This window comes from Osmerus eperlanus, chromosome 7, assembly GCF_963692335.1.
Source record: "Osmerus eperlanus chromosome 7, fOsmEpe2.1, whole genome shotgun sequence".
Classification (NCBI taxonomy): Eukaryota; Metazoa; Chordata; class Actinopteri; order Osmeriformes; family Osmeridae; genus Osmerus; species Osmerus eperlanus.
In genome coordinates, this window is record NC_085024.1 from 5,737,751 (window position 1) to 5,763,773 (window position 26,023).

The 26,023-nt window shown below is 47.0% G+C and overlaps 1 protein-coding gene across 3 annotated transcripts in view; it reads right to left on the reverse strand.

Annotated features, from left to right (window-relative positions):
- Positions 1-26,023, reverse strand: part of creb5b (cAMP responsive element binding protein 5b) — a 47,806-nt gene that overhangs the window by 21,422 nt on the left and 361 nt on the right. For 2 of the 3 annotated variants that reach the window (XM_062466745.1, XM_062466747.1), the window contains exons 2-7: positions 25,619-25,699; positions 22,077-22,154; positions 21,379-21,472; positions 19,556-19,677; positions 16,868-17,019; positions 641-767 (exon numbers count right to left, since the gene is read on the reverse strand). In XM_062466745.1, coding sequence (XP_062322729.1) covers positions 641-767; positions 16,868-17,019; positions 19,556-19,677; positions 21,379-21,472; positions 22,077-22,130 — 549 coding nt within the window. In that variant the 5' untranslated portion in view covers positions 22,131-22,154; positions 25,619-25,699. The remainder of the gene's footprint in view (positions 1-640; positions 768-16,867; positions 17,020-19,555; positions 19,678-21,378; positions 21,473-22,076; positions 22,155-25,618; positions 25,700-26,023) is intronic. The other variant, XM_062466746.1, reaches the window with a different exon arrangement.

Here is a 26,023-nt window from a genome sequence, read left to right on the forward strand (position 1 = left end):
TTGAATGCTGGTACGATGCAAAGACAAGTGATTAACACATAAAACACTCAGAGACTGCAGGTAGGTCTGTTCTGATATCTGCAATTGATTTAGTGTTGCTGTTGTTGCTAAATTCAATAAATTCGAGGGGGCGGAGCTTCAGCTCCAAAAGCCTAATTTAACATACTTGTCAGTGGTTTTTTTCATTCGAATTTGGATGGGTAGTTAACAACACATTCTTCTGTGGTGTGATGAACTTAAAACTAATTTTCAATTCCCCTTTACAGCATCTTTAAATGAGGGTGCATGTGTGTGATTGGATGTTGTGTTTTTGTGTGCAAGCCTGTGTGTGTTTGTATGAGCTTGTACGGGTGTGTATGAGTGCATGTCTGAGAGTAAGCATGTCTGTGCGTGTGTGCATGTGTGTCTGTGTGTGTGTGTGAGAGTGAGAGCCTATGTGTCTACGTGCCTGTGTGTGTGTGGATGTGTGTTTGTCTGCGTGTGTGCTTGCCTGTGTACGTGTGTGTATATATCTGTGTGTGTCTATATGTGCCTGTGTGGGTGTGAGTGTATGCGTATCTGTGTGTGTGTGTGTGTGCCTGTATGTGTGTGTATGCATGTCTGTGTGTGTGCGTGCCTGAGTGTGTCTTTGTGTACTCACGGGCATCAGTACAGCTGAGGAGCCAGGCATGGTGGGGTCTGGCAGGGTGCCAGGCATAGACGCTGGCAGTGGCTGTCTCTGTCTGTTCCGTAGGTGCAGTAGTGAGGACAGCGAGCCAGGGACAGGCCTAGACACACAGACACACAGAGTACTCTGGTTGGTTTCATGTCACAGACACATTTCCGAGAGACAGCAATTTTGACAGTGCGACGACGAATGAAAATCGGACAATAAATCTAGGGGAATCTGTGCGTCTGTCTGTGTCTCGATTATCTCGAGAACCGGCCGCTGTAAGAAGTTAACATTTGCCAGCTGGATCACAGCTCACTGACATTTTTTTTTCTCACGTTGCCATGAAATGAGAGCAACGTGGGGGGCAAAGAGTCAAGGATTGGTTCCTGTCATGTGAGGAGGCCAGCATGAGAGGCTTAAAGTGTGGGTTAGCTTTAAATCCATCATCCTATAGCACTAGCTACCTAGCTATATAGCCTGGCTTTCTGCAGCTAACATTAGCTAGCTAGCTACCCACATGACTTATAAGTTGTTCAACCAGTTCACTGAAGTAGTGGCTAATTGACAAGCTTATGCTTTGTATTATATTATTTGATTAGAAATAGGAAAATGCACAAGAGAAAGCACATTATGTCTGACTAGAAGAACTAGCAACTAGTCATAGTCTGACATGTATATCACAGGCACTGCACTAGTATGCAGTCATAACACACATGCTCTGTACGGTATATTTCACACACATACACACACAATGACTGTTGCTGATCATTTACATTCTTTAGCAGCATGAACCCTATTCATACCATGAGTTCTCAGTAAGAGACACACACACACACTTTATCAAGCAGGTCTTTGTAACACAGTGCAGAGTTCTTCAGCTCAACAGTTCAACCACATGGGTGTCCATTGTGCAGTGCCATCCCTCAACATACATCACTTGAGTTAATGGTCCATCTATCCATCTCAACTCCTCTTTAGAAAGTCATAGTGGTACTAACAAAACTTGACCAGAATCTAACTAAAGGTTGAGCAGGACACATCGGGCAAACAGCTGTTTTCAGAAACAATGAGAATCGGTCTGCTTCATGTCAATCGTATTTCCGGAGCTCAAGCCACAACAGTGAAGTGAGATGTTTTTAGAAAGCGCTCTGGTGAAGCAAAGCTTTGGAAAGTCTCCCCTTTGCCACTAATCCAGCGTGCGGATTGACAGGCCAATCCACACTGGTAGCCACATCAATAAATGGGATTAGGACTGGGCTCTGCGGTCGTTGTATGAGCAGATCCAGTCCTGTTTCAGCAGACCTGGCTCAGGTCTACTGCTCTGCTTATACCCAGACCACTCCATCTGGCCTGACTGACATCATTTATACAACTGCCACCAAATTCCCCTTATGTAGGAACACAGAGTCCCAGCTGCCTATGCTTAAACTGTACACATACATATACACACATACACCTACACACACATGCACAATTATATGCACACATACACAGAGACAGACAGACACACACACACACACAGACACGTACATACACACATAATTATATATGCACATATACACAGAGACACACAGGGCCTCATGTAATAAAGCTTTTGCGCCCACTTCAGGCGTATTTGTTTCGCAATTTGCGCGTAAAAGCATGGCGAGGTATGTACAAACATGCCGCACAGAGGTAAAAGCGCGGGAAATGAAAATGGTAAATTGCGCTTTTCCGTATCATGCATATACATTCACGGGAGGGTCAAGGGGAAAGTGGGAGTTTCCCATAAATAGATGGGAGGGGATGCGTAAATTACGCCTAATTATGTATTCCGCGGTATGTACAAAAACCGCCTGTGAAAGCGCACCTCTATTTTGCGGTGAAAATTCTCGCCTGTTAAAAGCAGGCGTAAACCAGGATGCGCATATGCCTCCTGGTGAAATGGCAGCTGTAACCCGAGAAAGACGAAGACATAGGCCAAAGGATTTTTTGCCACAAGGATCACACTTTTTGAGTTGAATGAACACGAAATCATTACGCGTTACAGATTAAGCAGCCATGCAATATTACAGTTACTGGAAGAAATCAAAGATTACATCGAATCTCCGACTCAGCGTTCACATTCCATTCCAGCAGTTGTTAAACTCCTCGCTACATTACAAATATTGGCATCAGGATCATTTCAAACAGTCATCGCTGTTTTGACTTTGGTGGCTGATCCATGATAGAAAGAGAGAAGGATCGAGGTCCATTCAATCGCGCGTTTGAATGCTCGCAATGTACGGTATAGTGGGCAGAGAAAGGCGCTGATTACCCGATGACCTGCAGGTTTCGTAATTACGACGTAAACTGAAGTATCACAGCGTGCGCAATCTGCGGGTTGACCATGGCGCTAATAACGCTACGTTTGCAAATGTATTTACATGAGGCCAGGGCCGGGGTGGGTAGTGATGGGAAGTTCGGATCATTTTACTGATTCGGTTCTTTGAATCTCGTTCAGTAAAATGAACGAATCTTTGTTCGAGTCATTCGTTCATTTCAGGGGGGAGGGGGGGGGGGCTATCCGTCCACTGCAAACACGTATCATATTCTCATGTAGGTTAGTGCATGATATGTGCACCAGCAGATACTATTTTAAAAGAAATTCCTGCATTAAAATAATGTATCATGACAGCTTGTATTATTTGGTCATTTATTATCACACTAGCATTTAATTATCACAGCAAACAATTACACTGCACTAAACTGTAAGTGTAAATGTAAAGTGAAAATAACTAAACCAGCCAGTATGATGACTTGAGCGAATATCATTCACGTCTTACTAAAGCAGCGGCCACGCGAAAGGGAATGAGGAAACTGTTTCCTCTACTAAAAAATACAATGCGGGTCACGTGAAAAAAGGATCCAAAGACTCGTAGAAAGACCGAGTCGGGAAATGAACGAATCGTTCGTTTCCTCTAGCTACCACTACAGAGCCTATGCAGGTCGCGTGAAAAATGATCCAAAGACTCGTAGAAAGACCGAGTCGGGAAATGAACGAATCGTTCCCTCTAGCGTTTTCTCTAGCTACCACTACAGAGCCTATGCAGGTCACGTGAAAAATTATCAAAAGACTCGTAGAAAGACCGAGTCGGGAAATGAACGAATCGTTCCCTCTAGCGTTTCCTCTAGCTACCACTACAGAGCCTATGCAGGTCACGTGGAAAATGATCCAAAGACTCGTACCCGAAGACCGAGTCGGGAAATGAACGAATCATTTCTGTTTACTTGGACGAGCCTATGCAACAGTCCCGATGCGCGGCCACGAGAAAATGAACAAATCACTCTTTGAGAGGACTCGTTACTCCCGAGTCCTTGTAAGGATTCGTTCAAAATGAACGAATCGTTCACGAACGACACATCACTAGGGGTGGGTAATCGGGAGAATCGGGAGAGTTCCCAGTGGGCCGCTTCACTTTTGGGCCGGTCGAGGATTTTTTTGTTGTTGACATTTGTCACGTTAGTCTATCTTCTCTTAAAGTAGGCTACACACGTTCCGCATTCTGACACCTCAGCCTCTGCATGGGTTGTACCATGTGAGGGAGTTCTCCCCTCCCAAATTGAGTTGGTTGGGTCCATAGCCCGTCAAAAAGTTTTCCCAGATCGGCTACCGATAGCTAGGACGGGCGGCCGTAACGATACGCATCAGGGAGGATGGATGGGAGCAGGGCCGGAGTGATGGCATCGCTAGACAAGATTTTACCAATTGAAAAACGTCTGTTTATTTTACATAAAGCTCAAAAAACTATTTTGCGGTCAAAGCGCTGTGCGCGCTCGCATTAAGTGTAGAAGTCCCTATCTTGCATCACATCAAACCCATACGCCCTAGGTTGGGGCAAAGCTCCTAATGTTTACAACGTCTGGCTCCGTGCCTGATTAACACTCGGATCGTTAAGCAGTCTCAAAAATGGTATCAATATAAAAAATAATACGATCCCTTTCTGTAATCATGATGCCCCCCAGAAATGTTCACTGCACCCTCAGTCAAAGCAGGCTGCATCCGGCACTGTTTGGTATACAAAAAAAAGGTCCGGTCTTGGGCCTGAAACTCCCGGGCTGAAAAGTGGCCCCACTCCGGCCCTGCATGAGGCCCACAGACACACAATGGCCTGTCAGGCCACAGTGAGCTCCGTCCTACGACTTCCTGATCACAGATCATCCAGATCTGTTCTGCTGCTCATCGCTCAGAACTGATCCATGGATCAGTGTACCCACTAATGCCAACCAGCAGAGTCTGGAACAGGAGGGCCTCAGAGGGGTCACTGTAATCAAAGGGTCACATCACAGCTGTGATTTTGCTGAGAGGAGAGGAACGAGAGACAGCTGGGGGGGTGAGGGTGTAGCTGACGACTCCCCCCCCCCCATCCCCCCCCCCCACCTGAACAAACACCTGTATTTTCCCAGACCTAAATGTGTGCATTTACGCCCCCAGACTGTGTTTTTTTCCTCTTTTTTTCGACGACTGCACACAGAGTCGCGATGGAGACAAACACCCCGGGCCATTACCTTCCCCGACTCGGTGTCATTTCTGTCCGGCGTTCCAATTTATCACAATCATGCTCATTCAACGGCACGTGTGACATGGGCAGCGAGCGCAGCTGAAGGCAAACATTTCCACATGGAGGGGAAAGCTGTGTAAGTGCAACCAGGTTAACATCATGCATGCATTCAGTGTGGCTGTACAGCACACAGGTCGAACAAGCCCTCTCTCTGATTCTGCTCTGCTCTGGAAAGCAGGATGCCAGGGCAGGGTGAAGAAAAGGGGTACACTAATCAATACAGGCAACACCGTGTAACAAAGCAAGCCTCTTTTCCTAATGCTAACCCAAGTCAGCACAAATGAACCGGTGGTATTTTGGACATTTACATTTGACCTTTTCCAAGTGACACGGCCAAGGGTTCCAAGTGCTAAGAAGGGGCTATGGCTGTGTGCTCTGTCCCAGGGAGCCTGGGTTATCAGGGAGCCCGGGTTATCAGGGCCTGGGTCCCCCTGACAGACACCCACCCAGGATCGGTGTGCTGTCAGAGGCTATAATCTACTCCTGCTCTGCTCTGACTGGAGCCAGGGGCCTGTGTGGTTACTGGCCTGGCCAGGGCTGTTGGGGTGGGGACCCAGGGCATTGGTCCCAGGCCCAGCTCTGGATCCACTGAGAAGAAAGGCTCTTTTGAAGAGATGCAGGTTCCCCTGCCGACTGCCTTCCTGCCAGCCATGCTCTGCTCTGGGTTGCCTGCCTGCAAGTGCGAACAATTCTCAGGAGTCGGTCTATCTTTTTCTTTACTGCCTTTTTCTTTTCATTTTCTTTTCGTTCGTCATAGAGGCAAAATCTCATGGCACTACCCTGCAACCAAAAACATTTCCAATTCCTATGGACGTTCAAGATCAGGTGCGCCCTCCCTGCGCCAACCAAACTTCCCTGGTCCACTTTGAGCGTGGCTCTTGGGAATGCACACTTAAGCTAATAGGCAGTCAGAACAAAATAAACACTACAATACAATTCTAAACAAATAAATATGGCTTTTCCCCCCCAAAAAAACTATTAGACTATATTATTCAAAACAAAATATGATTATAGGCTGTAATGTTCCCCAATAGATTACTGGAAAAGTCTCAATACTGCCTGCCGGCCTGTCTGCCTGTCTGTTTGCCTTTCTGTCTGTCTGTCTGCTTGTTTGCTTGTCTGCCTGTCTGCCTGTCTGCCTGTCTGCATCACTGCTCACCTGCAAGACAGGGCACACACGGCTCAGTGTCTGCCACAGGGGAATACCACTCTGCACTACTCCAGTTCACTGGAACACCAGCGGACCCGCACGTCCAACAGGAGAGAAAACATCGACATCTCCCTGACAGGCCTTCTCCTGCAGTTTGACTCCAGCTCCCAGCATGCTGGCCTGATAGATGGAGACATGTTCATGTTCGATGGAGGCAGGCAGTCAGGAAAGGCAGGCAGGCAGGCTGTAAGGCAGGCTGGCGCTAACCAGCGAGCCTGTGTGTCTGTGACTGTGGGCATTGTGCATGGCTGTGACAGGGTCTAGTGTGTGTGAGCATGTGGTGAAGTGTGGGTGCTGGGCACGTGGACACATACTGTATGCATTAGCAGTATTGAGCTGTTGCATGTGTATGTGTGTGTCTGTTCGGGAGAGGGCTGGGTCTGTGTGTATGTATGTGTCTAAAAGGCTCTTCAGCTCACCCTGTGCTAACCTAACTGGAAAAGGTACCTGTTTTTTCCTACTGCATGTTTGTTGACATGTCTGACAGGCAGTCTGTGTGTGTCTATGAGTCAAGTCACTGAATTTTTCTGTGAGCCTATATTTGCGTGTGGCTGTGTGTGTGTATGTGTGTGAGTGATTGTGTGTGCGGCTGTCTGCCTGTGTGTGTATAGCGTCTGTGCATGTATGTGTGTGCGTACTTGTGTGTGTGTGTGTGTGTGTGAATAATGACAGGCTGCGGCCCCACTGAGGGGATTGATAATAGCTTGTTCTGCCAGCCTCGAGGGAGAGCAGGTAGACGATCCGCAGTCCTGACCCGGCACTCTCACATTACTGAGTGGCTCACAGACCCACTCCCCTCCCTCCCTCCTCCTCTCTCAGTCTCCTCCAGCCCCGAGCCACCACCCTCCTCTACTCCCCTCTGCTTCCCTCCATTCCCCTTGCCCTCAACTCTTCTCTGCTCCATTCTCCTCTCCTCCCTGCCCCCAGTGTCCTCCACTCTCCTCCATTCCCCCCCCCATCTTCCCCTCTCCTCCCTTTCCACCAAACCTCCACTTGCCTCCATACTCCTTTCATACACCCCCCCTCCCATTTTTCTCCCCTCTTTCCCTACCCTGCCCCCCCCCTCCTCTCCTCCTCCCCACTTCTATGTACCCCTCTCTCATTCCCCTCCACTCCATTAGAACATCTCTGCTAGCCTCCCCCCCCTCCCTCAATGCCTTTCTCTCTCTAATCTGCCACTCTCATCCTCTGTTTCTCCCTGGTCACCCCCTTCGCACTTCTCTACCGTTCCATCCTGATCTAAAACACAGCCCATCCTTGTACGGCACAGCCTCTATCACTCTGCTCCGGGCGCAAAGCGTAGCCTACACCCTAACCCCCTACTTACTCTAAGCTACAAATCCCCTGGTCTGCACATACACTTAGCTTTACAGTCCCAGGCCCAGAGTCCCAGCTCCAACTCAAGCACTTGGGACTTGAACACAAGGGGCCTGGCAGCTGTCCAACTGGAGATGGGGGAAAGAGAAATGAAAGAGAGGGAAAGAGATAGAGAGAGAGAGAGAGAGAGAGAGGGAGAGAGAGAGAGAGAGAGAGAGAGAGAGAGAGAGAGAGAGAGAGAGAGAGAGAGAGAGAGAGAGAGAGAGAGAGAGAGAGAGAGAGAGAGAGAGAGAGAGAGAGAGAGAAAAGATAGATGAGAGAGAGAAAGACTCGGGAGAGAGGGACGAGAGAGAGAGAGAAAGAAAAAGAAAGACGAGGGCGAGAGCAAAGGAGAGAGAGAGAGGGAGGTGCAGCCAACCCACTGACTCATATCCTTCCCTTCTGACTCTGCTCCAGCAGTGATGTAATGCTCTTGGCTTCTCTATCTCCCCCCACCCCCTGCCTGCCTGCCCCTAACGCCCTCCCTTCTCTCCTCCTCTCTCTCTCTCTCTCTCTCTCTCAGTACCTTCTCCAGCAGCACTGCATTCTCTCCTCTCTTATTCTTTTCTCCTCTCCTCTCGTCCATCCTCTCCTCTCTTTTTTCCCCTCTCCTCTGATCTTATCCTTTCCTTTCCTCTGCTCCCCTCTCCTTTACCTCTACTCGGCCCTCCACCCCTGTCTTCTGCACTGCTCTCTTCTCCTCAAATCGGCCCTCGCTCTGTTCTCCTTTACCATGCTGTCCACTATTCTGATCTCCTCTGCTCTGCTCTCCAATTTTCTGTTCTGTTCTGCTCTGCTCTGCTCTGCTCCACTCTGCTCTGGGTGAAGTCACTGCTAGCTCTGGGTAGACACAGCAGCGAAAAAAGCGTTCAAATGTAACCAAAACAGCCCGGGGCCAAGTTCCAGACGCTCGGGAGACGGTGGTGCAGTCGCCATGGGAACGGAGGTAAACACGGCAAGAAACAAGGGCCTCAAACAGCTTGCAGCTGCCGGGCTGACTGAGTAAACACTAGGCAGGACCTGGCCCTGATTTACTGCCTTTAATCACTGGTGGGAGGAGAGAGCCATGGGGTTTGGACGGAGGAAATAATACGAATCTGATCAAATAAATCAGTCCTAATGGGCTACGACACAGGCTGACTTTTATTAGTGGGAAGAGGGAGCTAGCACCAGGGATGCTGGGAGGCTGCTCGGGATTGCGGGATGGATCTGGGATGGAGTGTTCGCCGCATGCTGGGGAATGAGGAGCTGACTTGATGCCAGAATATAGATGATGGATTTCCTGGAAAGCCCATGAGGCCCCAGTGTAAACTCCCTCTTTGTGCATGGTGTAAAATGCCAGAAGTACAGTACAACATCAGGTGGTGCGGAGAGTGTCACAGGTGTACAGGGTGATGTCATCTCAAAGTAGTCTGGAGAATTCTGTCTGTGTTCCACCACCCCCTCTTCTTCCAGGTGTTGTTCTCTTTTTTTTTTGTTGAGAAGATTATGAGTTATGAGTATTAAGATTATGCCTCATTGACCTTGAGTGCCTTTCTTGTGTCTTATTCTTTCTCTTGTGACTCACCTCCAAACATCTTTGAATTGAGATTATTCTCTTCCTTTCCTCTATCCTGTTGATCCCCTCTTCCTCTCTTCCCCTCTCTCCTGATCCCTCATTTCCTCTCCATCCTCCTCTGAGATCCCTCTCTTCCTCTCCTTCGTCCTCCTCCTACTCCCTCACTTCCTGTCCTCCAACCTGCTCAGGTGTCCCTCTCTTCCTCCTCCTCCCTCACTTCCTGTCATCCAACCTGCTCAGGTGTCCATCTCTTCCTCCTCCTCCCTCGCCTCCTGTCCTCCAACCTGTTCAGGTAATCCCCTCTCTCTCGACCTCCTCCGGGTCTTGAGAGGCCTGTGTTCCCCGGAGCTGTGTGTTGGAGCAGGAGGTTGTGTGTGTGGTGGCCCCGGGGCAAGGATGACACAGCCCCGCTGGAATGAGAGGGAACAGAGCCGGGCGTTCCTCTCCGAACGCACTATTAAACCCACTGCAGTACACAATGAGCTCATCTTAATTCAGGTCAGATGTACATCCTGCGCTTTTTTTGTGTGTGTGTCTCCATCCCTTCTCTCTAATTCACTCTTTCCTTCTGTCCCCCCCCCCCCCCCACACACACACACACACACTCTCCATCTCTCACTCTCACGCTCTCATTCCCTACCCCACTCTCTCACGCTCTCATTCCCTCCCTTTCTCTCTCTCTCTCTCTCTCTCTCTCTCTCTCTCTCTCTCTCTCTCTCTCTCTCTCTCTCTCTCTCTCTCAAACACTGTGTCATCATTAGGCTCTTTCTCTCACCTACGTTATCTGGGGTCACCACCACCGCTGGCATGTGGCTCCAGGGCTGCCTGTGGAGTTAGAGGAGCAGGGCAAGGCCACTCGCCGCTGCCACTCTGCCCTCCTGGTGGACCCCCTCCTCTTATCTCCCCTCTGTAAACGCTTTCTAATCATAAACAATAATAAAGGAAGTCGGGTTGAAGCGGCCAAGGTCATTAGGTCAGGCCTCGGCCATGGAAACATGAAAAGCCCAACGCTCTGTGGAGCAAGGCCACTTCCCCCCTCCGACACAGTCTAACAATGGCGAGCAGAAACACAATGGACACCATCTCTTCATCTACAGAGAGATGTGTTTGGAAAACTGCAAACAGTAGCGTTTTTTCATAGTTTTTTTTACACTTGATAAGTTAGGAGTTTGAGTTCACCCCAAAACCAACAGGAATATGATCTCCTCTTGTCTTAGTGAACCTTTATACTGTAACTGAAACCATTGTTCAGGAAATAAATAGTTATGTTAACTTAGGTAATATTTTCGAAAAGAACTATGAAACTACGAAAGAACTACAAAAAAAAGATTTGGCATGGTATTAATAACCGCTACTGAACACCTTGATGAGGAGCAGAAATGAACATTGACTGCAAATACATGCAGCCTCTGGATCATGTGTGGGTTTTTTCCATTCGAGCAGATCTGGACACATCATCAAACGCCAGTGCTGTGTTCTGTGGTAAAAATGTGATGAGATATTTTTACAGAACAAATCAACATGCCAAGCCAAAGCCACACTTCCAGTCAGACCGACCAGTGACACATTCTTTATTTGGTGATCTCTGCAAACTGTCAAAGTTTCACTTCTCTTCTGGACCATGAAAAAGACCACAAGCCACGGAAGATCCTTAGAGGTGTGCAAACAAGCATGTTTCTGATACTTAACACACCACACACTTCTTTCAGTCTACTTCCGTTTCCCCCAAAAAATAATGACAGCCTGAATGAGTTCAGTGAAGCATAGAGTCAAACCTTGAACGTGGCCATTTCTGATCACCTCAGTAAGACACAGCACTGACGACATTATGACGACTGATTGCATGATATGACGCCTCATACAATGCCACTATCTTTCTGGGTGAGCCTCAAAGGGCTGACACCAGGCCTGGCATCTCCTTCTCCCCAGGGGAGGGAGAAGGACCAGCCAAGTGGCCCACCTTTCTCAACCTATCCCTACTCCAGAAAACTCTGGATTAAACAAAGGATTTATCCAAAACAGACATTTAATGGATTTACAAACATCTCTCAAAGACAATGCTGTTTGTGGACATAATTATTGGAATTTGTGTGTGACAATTTATGCTTTCCCTTTAATGCTGTGTTGATGTAATTTGATGTTTTAATGTAACTTCCTTTCCTGTTATGATAAGCCAGTCAACCTTGATATCAAAATGATTTTAATCTACAAACCAAACCATTTATAAATGTTGTGTACATATATTATGAAGTATATGCAAGGTATGAACATTTCAAAGAAACCATCCAAAAGTAACAGCCTCGTCACACATATCTGTGAGACAGTTTGAACAACACCCGTTGAATCGTTTTACCTGCCACAATACACTTCCCTTTTATTCTGATTATAAATACCAACAACAAATAATCACTCGCTGAGTCCATTGATGCAGCAAGTCCAGACAACGGATAGGCCTTCAAAAAGGATCTTGCCAAGGTCCTGGGATTCAACATTATAGTGATTGCAACACTTTCTGGACAATTCTGCAGAAGTAACCAAACGTAATTTAAAATTGCGAAACTGAGATAACCAAACTCAATCTCACCACGGATTAAAAGGAATACTTTCACGAAAGACTCTTTTGATTGGATTACACAGATTAATTTACTAAAGCCAAAATTAAAACAGACTCCGCTTTAGACCGACAACTTCAACACAACGGCGAACGTAAATGCAACTAGCCATATTTCTTACCTTTAACATTGGCATGAAGTAATTTATATTGTGTGTGTTTTGATTCAACCTACACGTAAAACTAACTACCGTTAGTTTACCACCAGACATTCCAGTTATTAGACCTTATTAGGCCTTAATTGATTATTTCTCCTCCCCCTTCCCGCTCTTTCCATCTGGCCCATTGTATGTTTTGTTTCATGTGTTAGCCCATCAAACTCTTACTAAAGCCAATAACATATTTCCATTACTGTTCATTAGATTTCCATTTATTCCAATAAATCATTAGGTTTAATTGTAACTCACATATTCTGATCCCTCATGTTATTTGCTCTGCTCTACACTTAGAACTAATTCATTACTTAAGATTAGACTGATTATTACAAAGGCTATTATTAAACAAGGTTCGGTAAGGTTGCCTCAGCCCCTTTAAACAATTTCTGAGGTGGTGCCCCAAAACTAGATACTTTATTATAAAAGTATTTTCTAATCTTAAAGGAGTAAACCCCGCGACATCAGCAACCGAAGGTCTGTACCAAAGTGGTAAGGAGTTGAGGAGTTTGCAAGTGCATGAGGAACAGCAGGTTAAGTCTAAATGACTCGTGGCTTCCAACCAGTGCACTGCAATGTTCAGTATTTCTGGGAAAGGTTTCGCAATCAATTTTCATTCCAACGAGAAACCTGAGTAAGATAAGACTTTTATTGTGATTATCCATCATTTCAAGATAATCACTTGAGCTCACTGTTTCTAGTTTCAGATCTTGCTTTCTAGAACAATGATTGAATAGCGCAACACCCATCAATAAATTTACCAAGCTCAATGCTCAAAAAGCAGCCTTATAATAAATAATAATAGTAACTGGAAGGCATAAAATATAACCCTAGTGGTGTGTTGTGGAGAGCAAGAACAATACAGTATCAGCTTGCTTCCTCACGAGTATGGAAAAACCCCACAGCAGATTTCAAATCTATTATAAATAAGCAATTGATGAGCCTAACACCACGTCTGAAATCAGAGCTGGCCAGGAGCCCAGTGGTGTTCAGGTTCACTGTGTTCTGGACGATGATAGCTGTGTTTCCTCCCTGCACTGAGCCGCCAGTCTGGATGCTACAGTTGATGCTGAGGCTGCGACCGCCCATCTCCAGTGTACCCCCCCCTTCCCCCTTTCCCTCCCTCCAACCAGCCCTCGCCCTCTCTACCTACCCCTGCCCCTCGCCCCCCTCTTTTATGAGTCAAAAGGTGGAGGTCTCCACACAATGTTGTATCTCACTCGGTTGACTAGCTATGTCTAACACATTTAGCCCTGACACTGCTCAGAACCAGATGTTTATGATTCAAAGGCAGAGAGCATTCAAATCCGTTGGACACCCCTTTTTCCTTTGTATGATAACGATAGCCATGACATTACAGTAAGATCTGTTGGCATTTTCTAAGGCCTGGTTTTAACACTGGTTCGTGTCAATGCTGCTCCCTGAGGGCACTGCTCGGGGACTCAGGGAGCAGAGAGAGAAAGAGAAAAATAGTGAGAGAGAGAGATAGAGAGTCTCTGTGAAAGAAGGAAAAAGAGAGAATTCAAGAGAGAGAAAGAGAGGTAAGAAGACAGAGTAGAGACACTTGGTGATATATAGAGAGAAAGAGTGATAGAATGTGTTTGAGAGAGAGCAAGACAGAGAGAGAGTCCTCAGGTTTCACAGCTGTGAGCCCCAGCTCAACCCTAAAGTAAATGGACTTGGGGAAAGCCAATCTTAATTGATTCTAAGCCTCAAAGCTCTTTAGTAAACATTGTGGAGCAATGAAAATGACTTGTTATCGTAATTCAGTGGACGCTCTCTGCCTCGCGTTTGGCAAAGCCAAAAACCCGGGAAACAGATGGTTGCCTGAATTTAAACTCCTCCTTTCGTTCAGGGAGATCTCAGCTCTGACGGAGGGGCGCGGCGAAGAAAAGCATGTCCGAACTTCTCAAAGCTCTACGGTTCGCAATAAACAACAAAGCTCATAAACATGGCTCCTTTAAGGTGAAGCAATGTGGAGAGAACTGCCTCTGAGCAACAGAATATACGTTCGTAAACTGCTCTGCCGAACAATAGTAAAAGGAATTTAAAAGGTTCTAGAGATCGACTATACAGCTCCTACAAGTCTGCCAAGATAGAGAGTTAGGTAGATAGGTAGGTACGTAGGTAGATAAAGACAGACAGACAGAAATAGAGACAGACAGAGAGACAGAGAGACAGATAGATTCATCCCTCTGGGGAAATGTGACCTCTTGTACTGTTGCTGATCCTACAAGTTGCCACTCATTCACTCACTCAGTGCAACTGAGCGTGATCGGCGTCACGTTGACCTTCAGTACCATGTTTTTTTGCGATGAAACGTTGACCTTTGTCCCTGTCTGTGTTGCGGTGGGGCTTTGGGGGCAGGAAGTTCCTGTGGAGAGAGCCCGCGCACGAAGCCACTTGTTGGGTCCTAATGGCTTCCTGTGGAAGCGCTGTTTCTCAACAGAGGGGTTTCCTCTGCCCTGCTTGCTCCTGCTGATGCGAACATTTCCATGCGGCTCCCCACTCGTGTGAACCAGCCCGTCCAGAGAGCGTTCCGATACTCACGCCTCATTCCATCGCCTGCCGGTAAACAAGACACGTCGCCCTGCACGGTTCGATCTGACCCGCTCTGTGGTCGTCCCATGGTCTAAAGCAGGTCAACCCTGCACTGCAGAGCTCAACGTCTTCTGTCGCCCTCGCTTTCATCCCTTTTACCAAAGGCAGTATATTTATAAATATATCCAAATATGTATAAATACATAGTTCATTAGAAAGTAATTGGTGTCTTGTCAGTTGACCACAGCTTGGCTTGATGTAAATATCACTGAAACAGCTGAACTCTGTTACCATTTTAGATAACAGAGTGGCAAACCATACAAACAAACACCAAGTTAGGCCCCAGGCCCAGACTACCACAATAACCTGGCATGTGCCGACACCAGTACCAGCGCCAGAATCAGATTCTGGCAGGGCTATATGAACCCAATTAGTAGGGCCTTATGTCATACTGCAGTTATGTTTAGCTGTGACCACATGTTATAATACAGCTGATTATAAAACGTTTAAGACAAAAACCACAACCGGGGGGGCTGATCGGAGCCCTAGTGCATGGCGGTTGACTACGTGGTGAGGCGGTGGAGAGACCCAGCGAGGTGCGGAGTCTGAGGCGACAGATAAGCCCAGGTGAGGCAGGCCCTGCGATGTCTCTCTTACCGGCAGTGATTGCTACTTCTCCAGGGGGATGAAATTTCATCTGCGTCGAGGACAAAGAGCCTGTCGCCCTGTCAGTCAGGCTTAGCCATGGCTGGGCCTCCCATCTAATATTCACCAGCTCCTCCTGCTGTAAAGTCATTCAGCACCAGCTTCTCAACACCAGGCTGCCTCAAAGCTATGCTACGCTAACACTATTCCCGCTTCACACACCAACGCACACCTGGGTCAAGGTGGGCCAGACCGACTGACACATTGCTTGGGCTGAAATCTAAACGCTGCACTCTGTCATCTGGAGGTGACAGTGCACTCGGAATGAGAGACACTCAGAATAACGTATTCGTTGGTCTTTATCCAAAGAGACATACAGTACATAGGGGTTATTTGAACAAACCCTGAAGTGTTTGTGCAACCAAAGGCGTTACCCCCAAAAAGCTGATATCCCCACAGGGGTCTGAGAGCTTGTGACATCATAGCGAGACACACCCACACCCGGAGGACCTCTAGCGAGGGGCGGAGAAACAGCAACCAACCAATGCACACGAACTGACAGAAATCGCAAAAAAAAAAAACAGTCCGTCCGTTTTACAGTGTAGTGACAAAAGGGTATCTTTTCTGTCACTGGAATCCATTTCAGATTCACACCCCATCGAGATGAACCAAACCCTCTCGGTCAGTTTTACGACGACAGACCGGCCTTGTTGCAGAAAGCTGTTCAGCATCCGTACAGTACGAGCAAAAGACGTGGAAAGGTCCTGCGTTAGTACCCGTGTTTAGAGGGACTATTTTGGAGCGTGAAATGCAAAACCTCTGTAAAAGCAGTCGAGGCAGAGGCCTCAGTTCAGCCATGACCTCATGTCGTCTCCTGGGACACTTATGACACGCTATGCCTGTTAGGACAATACTGAGCCAACAGCAAAACATGAATCGCCTGTCACCGACACACACGCACAGCACGCACGCAGCTCCATATGTAACACAACACTGACATGAGCTCAGAGACGACAGAGGGGCAGTCAGTACAAGAGGCAGAGGGACAGTTAGGGCCCCCCTAACTGTGGTCCTCAACACACCACACTGCGCTAGGAAACAGATTCCCCCTCTGTCATGTACTGTGAGAGCTGTATGTGATGTGGTGGGGTTCTATCTACTGGCCAAGTTGAAAGTAACTCACATCACCTCCAACCGCTATGCTCGGTTAAGTTTTGCAAATGCTGTGGCACAAACACGCATGCGCACACTCACTCACACACATATACTGTACTCAGAAACACACACAAGTGCATACACACACATACAAATGCACACAGACACACACACACACACACACAAGCACGCACAAACACACAAACCAACGCAAACAGCAAACTTCTAGGAGTCTGAGGAGATTTGAGAATGTTATGAATTCTGAAAGCCAGCCAGCCAGCCAGCCAGCGAGAGTCCTTGACAGATTGAACAGCATTTTGTTGAGAGACAGGCCTGTCAGTTTTACTGTGTGTGTCGGCGAGGTTTGGTGGTCGGTGGCGGTGTGGGGAGGGGGTTGCAGCACTCACCCGATCTGTCTGTTCGTGGAGGGGGCCTGGGTGATGACAGAGCTGGACTGGGGCGAGGGCAGGGCCTGCTGGATCACAATGCTGCTGTCGTGGTTAGCCATCCGGGAGTGAGACTGCTGGTGTTGGCCTGGCTGGCCATGCAGGGAGATGTTCTGGACGGAGGACAGAGAGAGACAGGGCGACTTAATGACCATCACATGCCCAACTGTCAATCATTGGAATGATATTGAATTTTCTAAAGTGAATGTACGTCGAGGGTTAGGGCATCAATAATGCTGTTAGGGTGTTCATGCCTTTGAGTCACTTGAATGCGTTTGATTGTGACGCCCTCAATAAAGCTGTGCGCTGTCAAATGCTGAGCACTCCAACAGTCGTTTGACTGAGTAGCCTGTTCAGTACACACTGTTCAGTACCTAGGAGGAACTGCGCAAACTGTGGTTTCATCACCGTCTTTTCACATGGGAAGTGTGCATTTGTGTGCGTGTGTGTATTTGTGTGTGTGTGTTTGTGCGTGTGTGTATCTGTGTGTGTGTGTGGTTGTGTGTGTTTGTGTGTGTGTGCGTGCATCTGTGTGTGTGTGTGTGTGTGTGATACAGGGCTAATGAGGGTCTGGTTTTCATACCATTATTTGTCCAGCAACTATGCTTGTTTATATAGTCTTAGAGGCATGAGTGTGGAGACTTGAATTTAAAATAACTTGTTATACAAATATATATCCCCCACTTCACTAATTTGGCAGGGCAGACACACACGCACAGGCAAGTAAAAATTATTTGCATAATAAGATACTTATAGAACAGAAGAGGCGTTTCTAAACAGACTAACAGTAAAATACACACATTCATATGCGCCGTAACTCTAACTGTACTGTTTATCCTTTGCTCACCTTTTCCTCTGCAACTTAACACAGGTCTTTGAGGCACTATGTATAGACACCCAACGCCACTTCCAATATGCTGTGCAGTCTTGGTACTGTAGGTGTTTTATGGCAAGTCCCAGCACTAATGTTAAAGTGTGACTGTCCTCTGTCTTGCTTACAGCAGGACACCACTGCTATTTGAACTTCCACACCCCGGTTGTTCTCTTCTGATCTCTCTCGCCTGCGCTGGGCTGTCCCATTCCTGCTGCAACTCGCCTCCTGCTGACTTAGCGCTGCTCCCCAACCATAAACCACCCGCGCTGGGGGAGACGAGACGCGGCTGACCCCAGCTCAGACAGCCTGCTCGCGCAAAAACCTCCCCAGACGTCAGCTGGGCTAGATGTTGCCTGCAGAGCAACTCATTCCAGACATGAGATAAGCAGTCTGCGCCGCGGCTAGGCTACGCTAGAGCCGCAGCCTACAGGTATGCAGTCAGTGATCACCTGTCAATCACAGCACCCCACTCTGAGGTCACAATGAGCAGCTGCCAGGCCACAGGGGGGTGGGGTGTCTGGCCTGGCCCAGTCTGACCTGCAGGGAGTGGCTATGGCAAGCTTATCTGTGGGCGCTGGAGGAAACCTGATCCTCTCTATCTGCGCCCTGACAGGTGACTGTCTCTCTGTTTGAAGTACAGGTGGAGAACATGATCCCCTGCTCTCTGCTCACCTGTTGGAACTCCCAGACTTCTCACTGCCTGGCTCAGCCTGCTTGTCTATCTGCAAATCTAGCTCCCTGAATGCATGGATTTTTGAAGGCCTTTCTGAGTTATTGTGACAGTGATTGTTACAGAGAGACAGGAAATGCAGGCCATTTAAACCCAGGTGTCTGCAGTAAGGCCTCTGCGGTCAACCTATGTGCTCTATGTGCTCTTTAAGTGCTCTACCCGGTGAGCAACCAGGGCAACCCACCTGAATGTCTTTCTGTCTACCTGCCTGCCTGCCAGTCTACCTGCCTGCCTGTCTGCCTACCTGCCTGCCTGCCTGTCTGCCTACCTGCCTGCCTGTCTACCTGCCTGCCTGCCAGTCTACCTGCCTGCCTGTCTGCCTACCTGCCTGCCTGTCTACCTGCCTGCCTGCCAGTCTACCTACCTGCCTGTCTGCCTGTCTACCTGCCTGCCTGCCTACAGTCGTGGCCATAAGTTTTGGCAATGAGAAATATTGTGTTTTGCAAAGTTTGCTGGTTCAGTATTTGAGAAAAATATTTTCAAGTTTCTATAGAATACTGGAATACAATAAGGAACATTTCATATTTTTGTAAGCTTTTTTGGGGCGAACATTTTTAATATATGCAAATAGTCCCCTCTTTAACAGCAGTCGATCTGCTCTTAAAATACAATCAGAATGATAGAGTGATTTCACCTGGCTAGAACTAGTTCACACTTTCCCCTGTGCTAATGATATGACTTACAGAAATTATTTTAGCAGTCATTTTATGCCAAGGCCCAGCAAGCTTTGCAAACACAAAATGTGTGCACCCGTCTGACCTGCCTGCAGCAAAAATGGCAAAACAGCTATATGTTCACCTGGTTTCCCATGCCTGCCTATCTACTGTACTGTACTGTACTGTACTGTACTGTACTCTACTCTACTGTCCACATTCTACTGAACACAGCACTTCTACAGAACACTGCTCTACTCTATTCTACACAACTCTGCTCACTGTACAGCAGTCTACTGTGATCTGACCCAGTGTACAGCACTCTACTGTGATCTGACCCAGTGTACAGCACTCTACTGTGATCTGACCCAGTGTATAGAACTGTACTCTACCTGTTTGTTGTCCTCCTCCTCCTGGGCCTTGCGGAACTCCTGCTCGATGGAGCAGTCCAGCTCGCTGAACAGCCCCACCTCCTCACAGTTCTTCAGGAAGCGTGTTGGGGTGGGCGTCTGGTCTGGAACAGAGAGAGACAGGTTGGAACCCAACAACGGCTTAGAATTCAACGCAGTTGGGACTGGAGCCTACAAATCGTTTGAACGTGAGTTTAAGTTTGAAGATGATACCGTGTTTTTCAACAAAATTCCCTGTGCTTTTAGACTGCTGTGATACGGAGCAAAAAGAATAGCAGACATTGGCATGGCTTTCACCAGCCATTCCAGTTAACAAAGTCCAGATCCCACCAGCAAAGGGGGGCTCGTTTGTCAAGCCAGGTCCCCCAGCCCACCTTCAGAGGGGCACCAACTGGATCTGGTTTCCGATAGGCCGAGGTGAATTGAGGATCAAGTTCATTTCAAAGGCTAAAAGCATACTTTGACGTCTGTTTATCCATTCTGGCTAGACTGGGGATTGACTTCAAAACTTTCTTTGTGACCTGTAGGACCCAAAATACAGTTTTGACCAAAGGCAGTTCAGCTTTCCCCACGGGGTTGAAGTTGAAGTCTTCCATTAATAAAATCAGCAGAGCGCGGTGTCTGTTTTCACCACAGACGCGCTAACTCGAGGGGGATGTTAGGAGCAGGCCAACCGCGAACCCAAACGAGCTAAGTTGCTTTAGTGTCATAGATTTTTAAGGTAAAGGGCAGGCGGTTATCAAATCTGTCTGGTTGACATGTTGAAGTTATGTTAACCCCCAAAGGGGAGTCCGGCAGAAATGTGACTTATGGACATTGACTCTCCCAGCCTGAGGGGCCAAGGTCCCAGTAAGAGAAACGATCGAGCTGTACCTCAGAGAGGGAGGAACAAGGACACGCGGCCTAGAAACCCGATCTGGCTGTCCGCTGAGTGTAAATAATAAACAAGACACAATCTCAGCAACAGCTTCGACGTTGCAGCTCCACACACTGCTGCAGCTGCTCCTGCAGGGTCATGTCTAGGCACGAGGAGCTGGGAATTATGGTGTGCCCTTGAGGTGACGCTTACAGGTGCTGTACACAATCTATAAATCAGATGTTTCTTTGAACGGTAGATCAATATGTCACCTGAGCCACTCCCTGCTCCCTCCCTGGGCATGAAACCACCCACCCTCTCTCTTCCTCCCTCCCTCCCTCTCTTCCTCTCTTCCTCCCTCCCTCCCTCCCTCTCTTCCTCTCTTCCTCCCTCCCTCCCCCTCTTTTCCTCTCCTCTGTCAGGGAAAGACTAATGCGGGGTCGAAGGACGAGAGGAAGTCGGCAAAACACAAAGAGGTGAGGTGGAAAAATGCTGTCTTTGACAAAACATTTATCTTCACTTGAAAAAGAAGCCCCATTCATTTGGACGGTTATACATCATTGTCTCCTTGTCTCCGTTGAGCTTAGCAGATTTAACGCCGGCTAAAGACAGGCTGCAGACCCAAGCTCAACTATACCCTTCCATACGCATGGACACTAGATACACAGACAGCAGAGATGAGGAGAAGGCATCAACAGTAATGAAAGAGGGGTGGGTGAACATGACAAGTCTTGATTTACATGACTGTAAATAGCTCCGTACAGATACACCATAAACCCAGTGGATGACAGACAGCACTGTGGGATGAGTTTATGTGGGACTTCATCCATGCACGCAGAGGCGGGAGACCGCCCCAGAGCCCTCAGAGAGAAGCTACAATCCGGCCCCCGAACACGGTGTCAGGACGGTGCAGAGTAATGTTTGCCTAATCGATGGAGCCGTTTCTCACCTGATAGCATGTTGTCGTTCTTTATGGAGGGGAACTTCAGGGTCATCTCATGCTTGTGTCGGTGGATCATCAGATGGTCTTCGGTGGGGAACCGCTGGTGTGGAGGGGTGAATGGGATGGAATATGACAGATCAGCTCTCCAACATACATACACACACACATACACACACACACATGGATTTGCTTTCCCTTTATGTTCTGCAACTTTCTTACTGTAGGGGATTTCATATATTATAAAAACATTTCACATTAGAGAATTCTGCCAATATTGAATATACATAAACCAGTATCAATGGTTTATGTAGTAAACCAATATTAATCTCCACCTTGGCTTTAAAGCCTTAAACCAAATGAATACAATGCAAATGTTACAATTTTTCACACGCAGTGTTTTCGAACAAAAGAGTGACAGGGTTCCTTTTGATTCCATAACTATTTTAGAGTAACATATTTACACCTGCAGCAAAAAAGCACCTTTATTTAAAGGTAGTGTTTCACTCCTGTCTGTGAGATTATGTTTCCTCTTAATGTGTGAGGGAGCAACCTACTCCCTAGGCCTGCTCAATGTCCTCGTCTTCATGTTACATGCAAATACACGCACACGCACATGCACGAAGACACAAGCACACGCGCACACACACACACATCCACACACACACCACACACACACACCAGGCCTTGTGTCGACACCCACTCACCTGAGAACAGCCAGGAGCGCTGCACACGTACGGCCTTTCCTGCTCTGAGTTCATCACTCTTGCCGACTCCTCATAAAACTACAAACAAAAAAAATAGGAGAAAAAGGAGGGAAGTTAATATTTGTCACCCCCCCCCCCCCCCCCCCCAGCAGATGCAGAAAACGACTTCATCCCTCTCATTGTGTCAACCGAGATGAAGCGGTTACGTCGTGCCTGAAAATAGCTTAACGGTTTGCTTTCAGTCATAAACATATAGTGTTCCCTGCCTGCAGTGGTCTGCACTCAGGTGTTTACAGATGGAGGAAGTGACATCAAGGGCAGAGCTGTTAGGGCTGGGAGGCAGGGCCTGGCCGGGTCTCCATGACACTGGTGATTACTGACCCTCGGGTGTCAGACTGCCACAGCGTCTCAGCGAGAAGCCGTATCACTGACCACAGCGCAGCAGTGTCAGCTATCCATGTTGGAGTGGCACACAAGAGATAGAGCCCTGGTCTCTCAGCACAGAGGTCACAGCAGCCAGTGGTCACTACCACAGAGCTTTACTTGTTCAATGGTTACACTCAATAGGCATCTGCAAGAACGCAAATCCTCTCTTTAAAATATAGGACAGTGTTGTTCTTACAGCACGTTAGACAGAATGCTAACTGTTATGCTTTCCACTCTGGGCCGCCCTCTCTCTCTCTCTCTCTGCCCAACTGTTGTTGACATGTATGGTGCAAATCAGTACATTTTCCAGGGTGGTGTCACCCTTCATAAAGAGTTTATAAAAGATCAATGAGCAGGTTCCCAGGGATCAGATCCAATGGCGGGGGGGGGGGGGGACGAAGCCCCGGGGTGTTGGGGGGTGAGACAGACGGCTAGGTGCTCTCCATGCCTCTGACCGGTCCCTCCACCTTGGCCTCTGGGTCAGGCTCAGCGGCCTCCAGCCTCGACCAGGCCACATCAGTGAGAAAGACTAACTCTATTTGAGCGATTTTGTGGCTCCCAAAAGAATTGATACTCCGTTATAGTGTGTATGACCGAGTGTGTAATTTTGAGGGAAAGGAGACTATAAACTGTATAAGCAACAGGCTACATACACAAAAGTGTCACTTTCCTATCCAATATTTGAATAAGTAAAATATTTAAGACCAGGCCACACATGACGTCTTAAGCATGAATACTTTCATACATGATTTGCATGCGTGATTTTCTGACAAGTACAGACCATTTCCTCTGGTACAGTCGAAACATTCAAATAAGTTAAGTTAACCAGACAGACCTGTTTTCCTTCCAGGCTATACTTCTGCTGCGAAGTCTGCTGGAAAGGGCCTGGACAGGGTCCCTCTGTCAGAGAGCGATGAGGGCTGCCACCTCCAACCCCCTCCCTATCCCTAGGCTCCCCAGGGCCCTCATCCTTCACCTGGTCTATTTCACCACAACAAAGCCTCCGAGAGGAACAATGTTAAGACCACTCCATCTCTGAGCAGGGAAAACAGACAGGAAGTAACGATAATACTGAATGTTGCCGCTATTGATCCCAAACACAAGGATGTGTGACATCCACAGCGAGATTTTTCAGCGTCAACAAAATGGTCACTTTGTTTTTCACAGTGACTGACAACTCTTCAGGAGCCGTCACTGGATAGTTCTGTCTAAATTGAGGTCATATTTTCACTGCTACTCACTCCTTCTGATACGATCCCAGATCCAAGCAATCGCACCTAGTTAAAAAAAGGCTTGGTTCCCAAACCTTTTAAAAACAATCAAAACAATCAACTTCTTGGGGCACTCCCCTGTTGTAATCACATAGATATATCCTCATAATTACAGGAACAGAATATATTGCTTATTTTTACATTGTTTCCTTTCACCAAGACAGACATAAAATCAGCACGTCCAGAAGGAAATTCAAACCATAAGACATATAAAACACTAAAACATGAGCTCCATATAAGCCAGGGTGAACGTTCCAAACGCTCAAGCCCCCTAACCCGACAGTGCTCAACGCCCTTTCCTTCAATGGGCCACTTGGCTCTCATTTGGCATAGATGTTTTAGTTTAGCAGAGGAAATTTGGTTACACTTTAAATTAACTAGGTCCCGATGTGAGAGAGGGGAAGGATTAGGGTCCGGAGATCGGTTTCAAGAGGAACCAGGGAAGGAACTCTCCAGGTAGACCGCATATTCAAATTCAAACAGCATGGTGAGGAAACCGGGGATTGGGGACAGGGGCGTCCAGGGTTACGGCAAGCACAAACTTGCGTTGCAACTCGAGTCCCTTCGGCAGCGCAGGTTCAAGGTAGGATCACAGCGAGCCCCGAGGCAAGAAATACTGAGCTTTCCCACAATGCATTGTGAGCCGTGAACCCCAGCTCAAGCAGGCCTACACACACAGGACAAAGAGGCCCGGCAGAGGCAAGTCAGGCAACCCTCAATCAGTGTCAGTCGTCACGTCAGCCTTAGTGTGTCAACTCACATCGGCCACAGAGATATACAACCGCTCCAGCTTCAGTAAGACTGACAGTTCTCTTTATACCTACAGCCGAGCTTACCAGGTTGCGAGGTCGATATGGCCCATGCAAATTTGAGTGCACTGTACAGATAATGTACCGTATCACCACAAGCAATTAGCTTTGAGTCAAATCAGATCGATAACTGTGAAAAGAGGTTTTAGTCAGGTTTTTGTACCACTACTATTTAAGGTATGAGTTGTTTAATATTGAGCAGAACATTCAAGTTGTGATAGTTATAACAACTCCAACAATACAGTTCAATAAATCTTTTTCATTGGGATGGTCAAGGTCATCTGTGTAATTTAATAAGCACATTAAAAATTCAATTAGTCTGATTAAATTAATTTGTTTAAGAACTTTTGCTTTTATAGTTATGACTACAAAATAAATGTATTCCTGCATAACCACATTAATACTATAAGAAAGAGCAGAGACAAACAATGTAGCTGACATAAAATTATCACTATAAGCCATCTTACAGACGAGAAATATTTTAGGAAGGATTTAAAGTTACATCTCATGATGAAACATAGAAACATAAGAAAACTAAGGAAAATTGTGTTTAATTGTAAGTGGTAAAACAATCATTAGTTCTACTACAGCTTTTGAAAAGTTTGCTTGTAGTATTGTGTCTTTAATTTTCAGTAGCCTATGGATTCATTCTTCATTCAATCCAGTCATGGCAACCAATGACTCCAATTAGGCTATTATACATTTTATAGTTATCATCCTAAACCTCATGGAGGCTTTGTCAAATTATCATTCACTCTGCGGTATTAAGCGAACAGTTTCTTGGTTGAAAACAAGTGGTTACCGTAATGTGAACACAAAGACAATAATATTAAAGCATCTTTTTCAGTCCGCGGGCACAAGTGTGCCTCGTCAGCACAAACCACTGAAACCTTCAATATCTCGTCGGTTAATCAAATACCGACTGGCCTGCAGAATGACGTAATGTTTTTTCTCTATTTAAAACGAAAAATGAATACTTAAGCAGTATGAAGCAACTAATTGTATTTCTTTAAAAATAATAATAATGATACAGTACCGTGACCCATTATATCGTTCTTGAGATGACTGTAAAAGAATCCCGCAGCTCACCGAAAAGACGCAGAAGTCTAGACGGCCTCTACAGTCACAGATGGGACAGGAGGAGAATTGTGCAAAAATATCTTAAGTTTTTTGTTCACAGTAAAAAATATATAATTATAGCAGTCTAGAACATTTTAATTGTGAAGTCTCCAACTAACACTTTAACTACGACTGTTAAATAAGTTACTTTCTTATTTGTACATAGAACGGTGAACTGTCATTCGTATACGATTCAATTCCACAACCCAGTGTGTTACTGTTACTTAGCGGGAGCAGCCTGCTTGACAGACCACGAGCACCGAGCTACACTTGCCTCTCCGCTGTGAACTTCAACAACAGTCAACAGCGTGGACTACGCGCG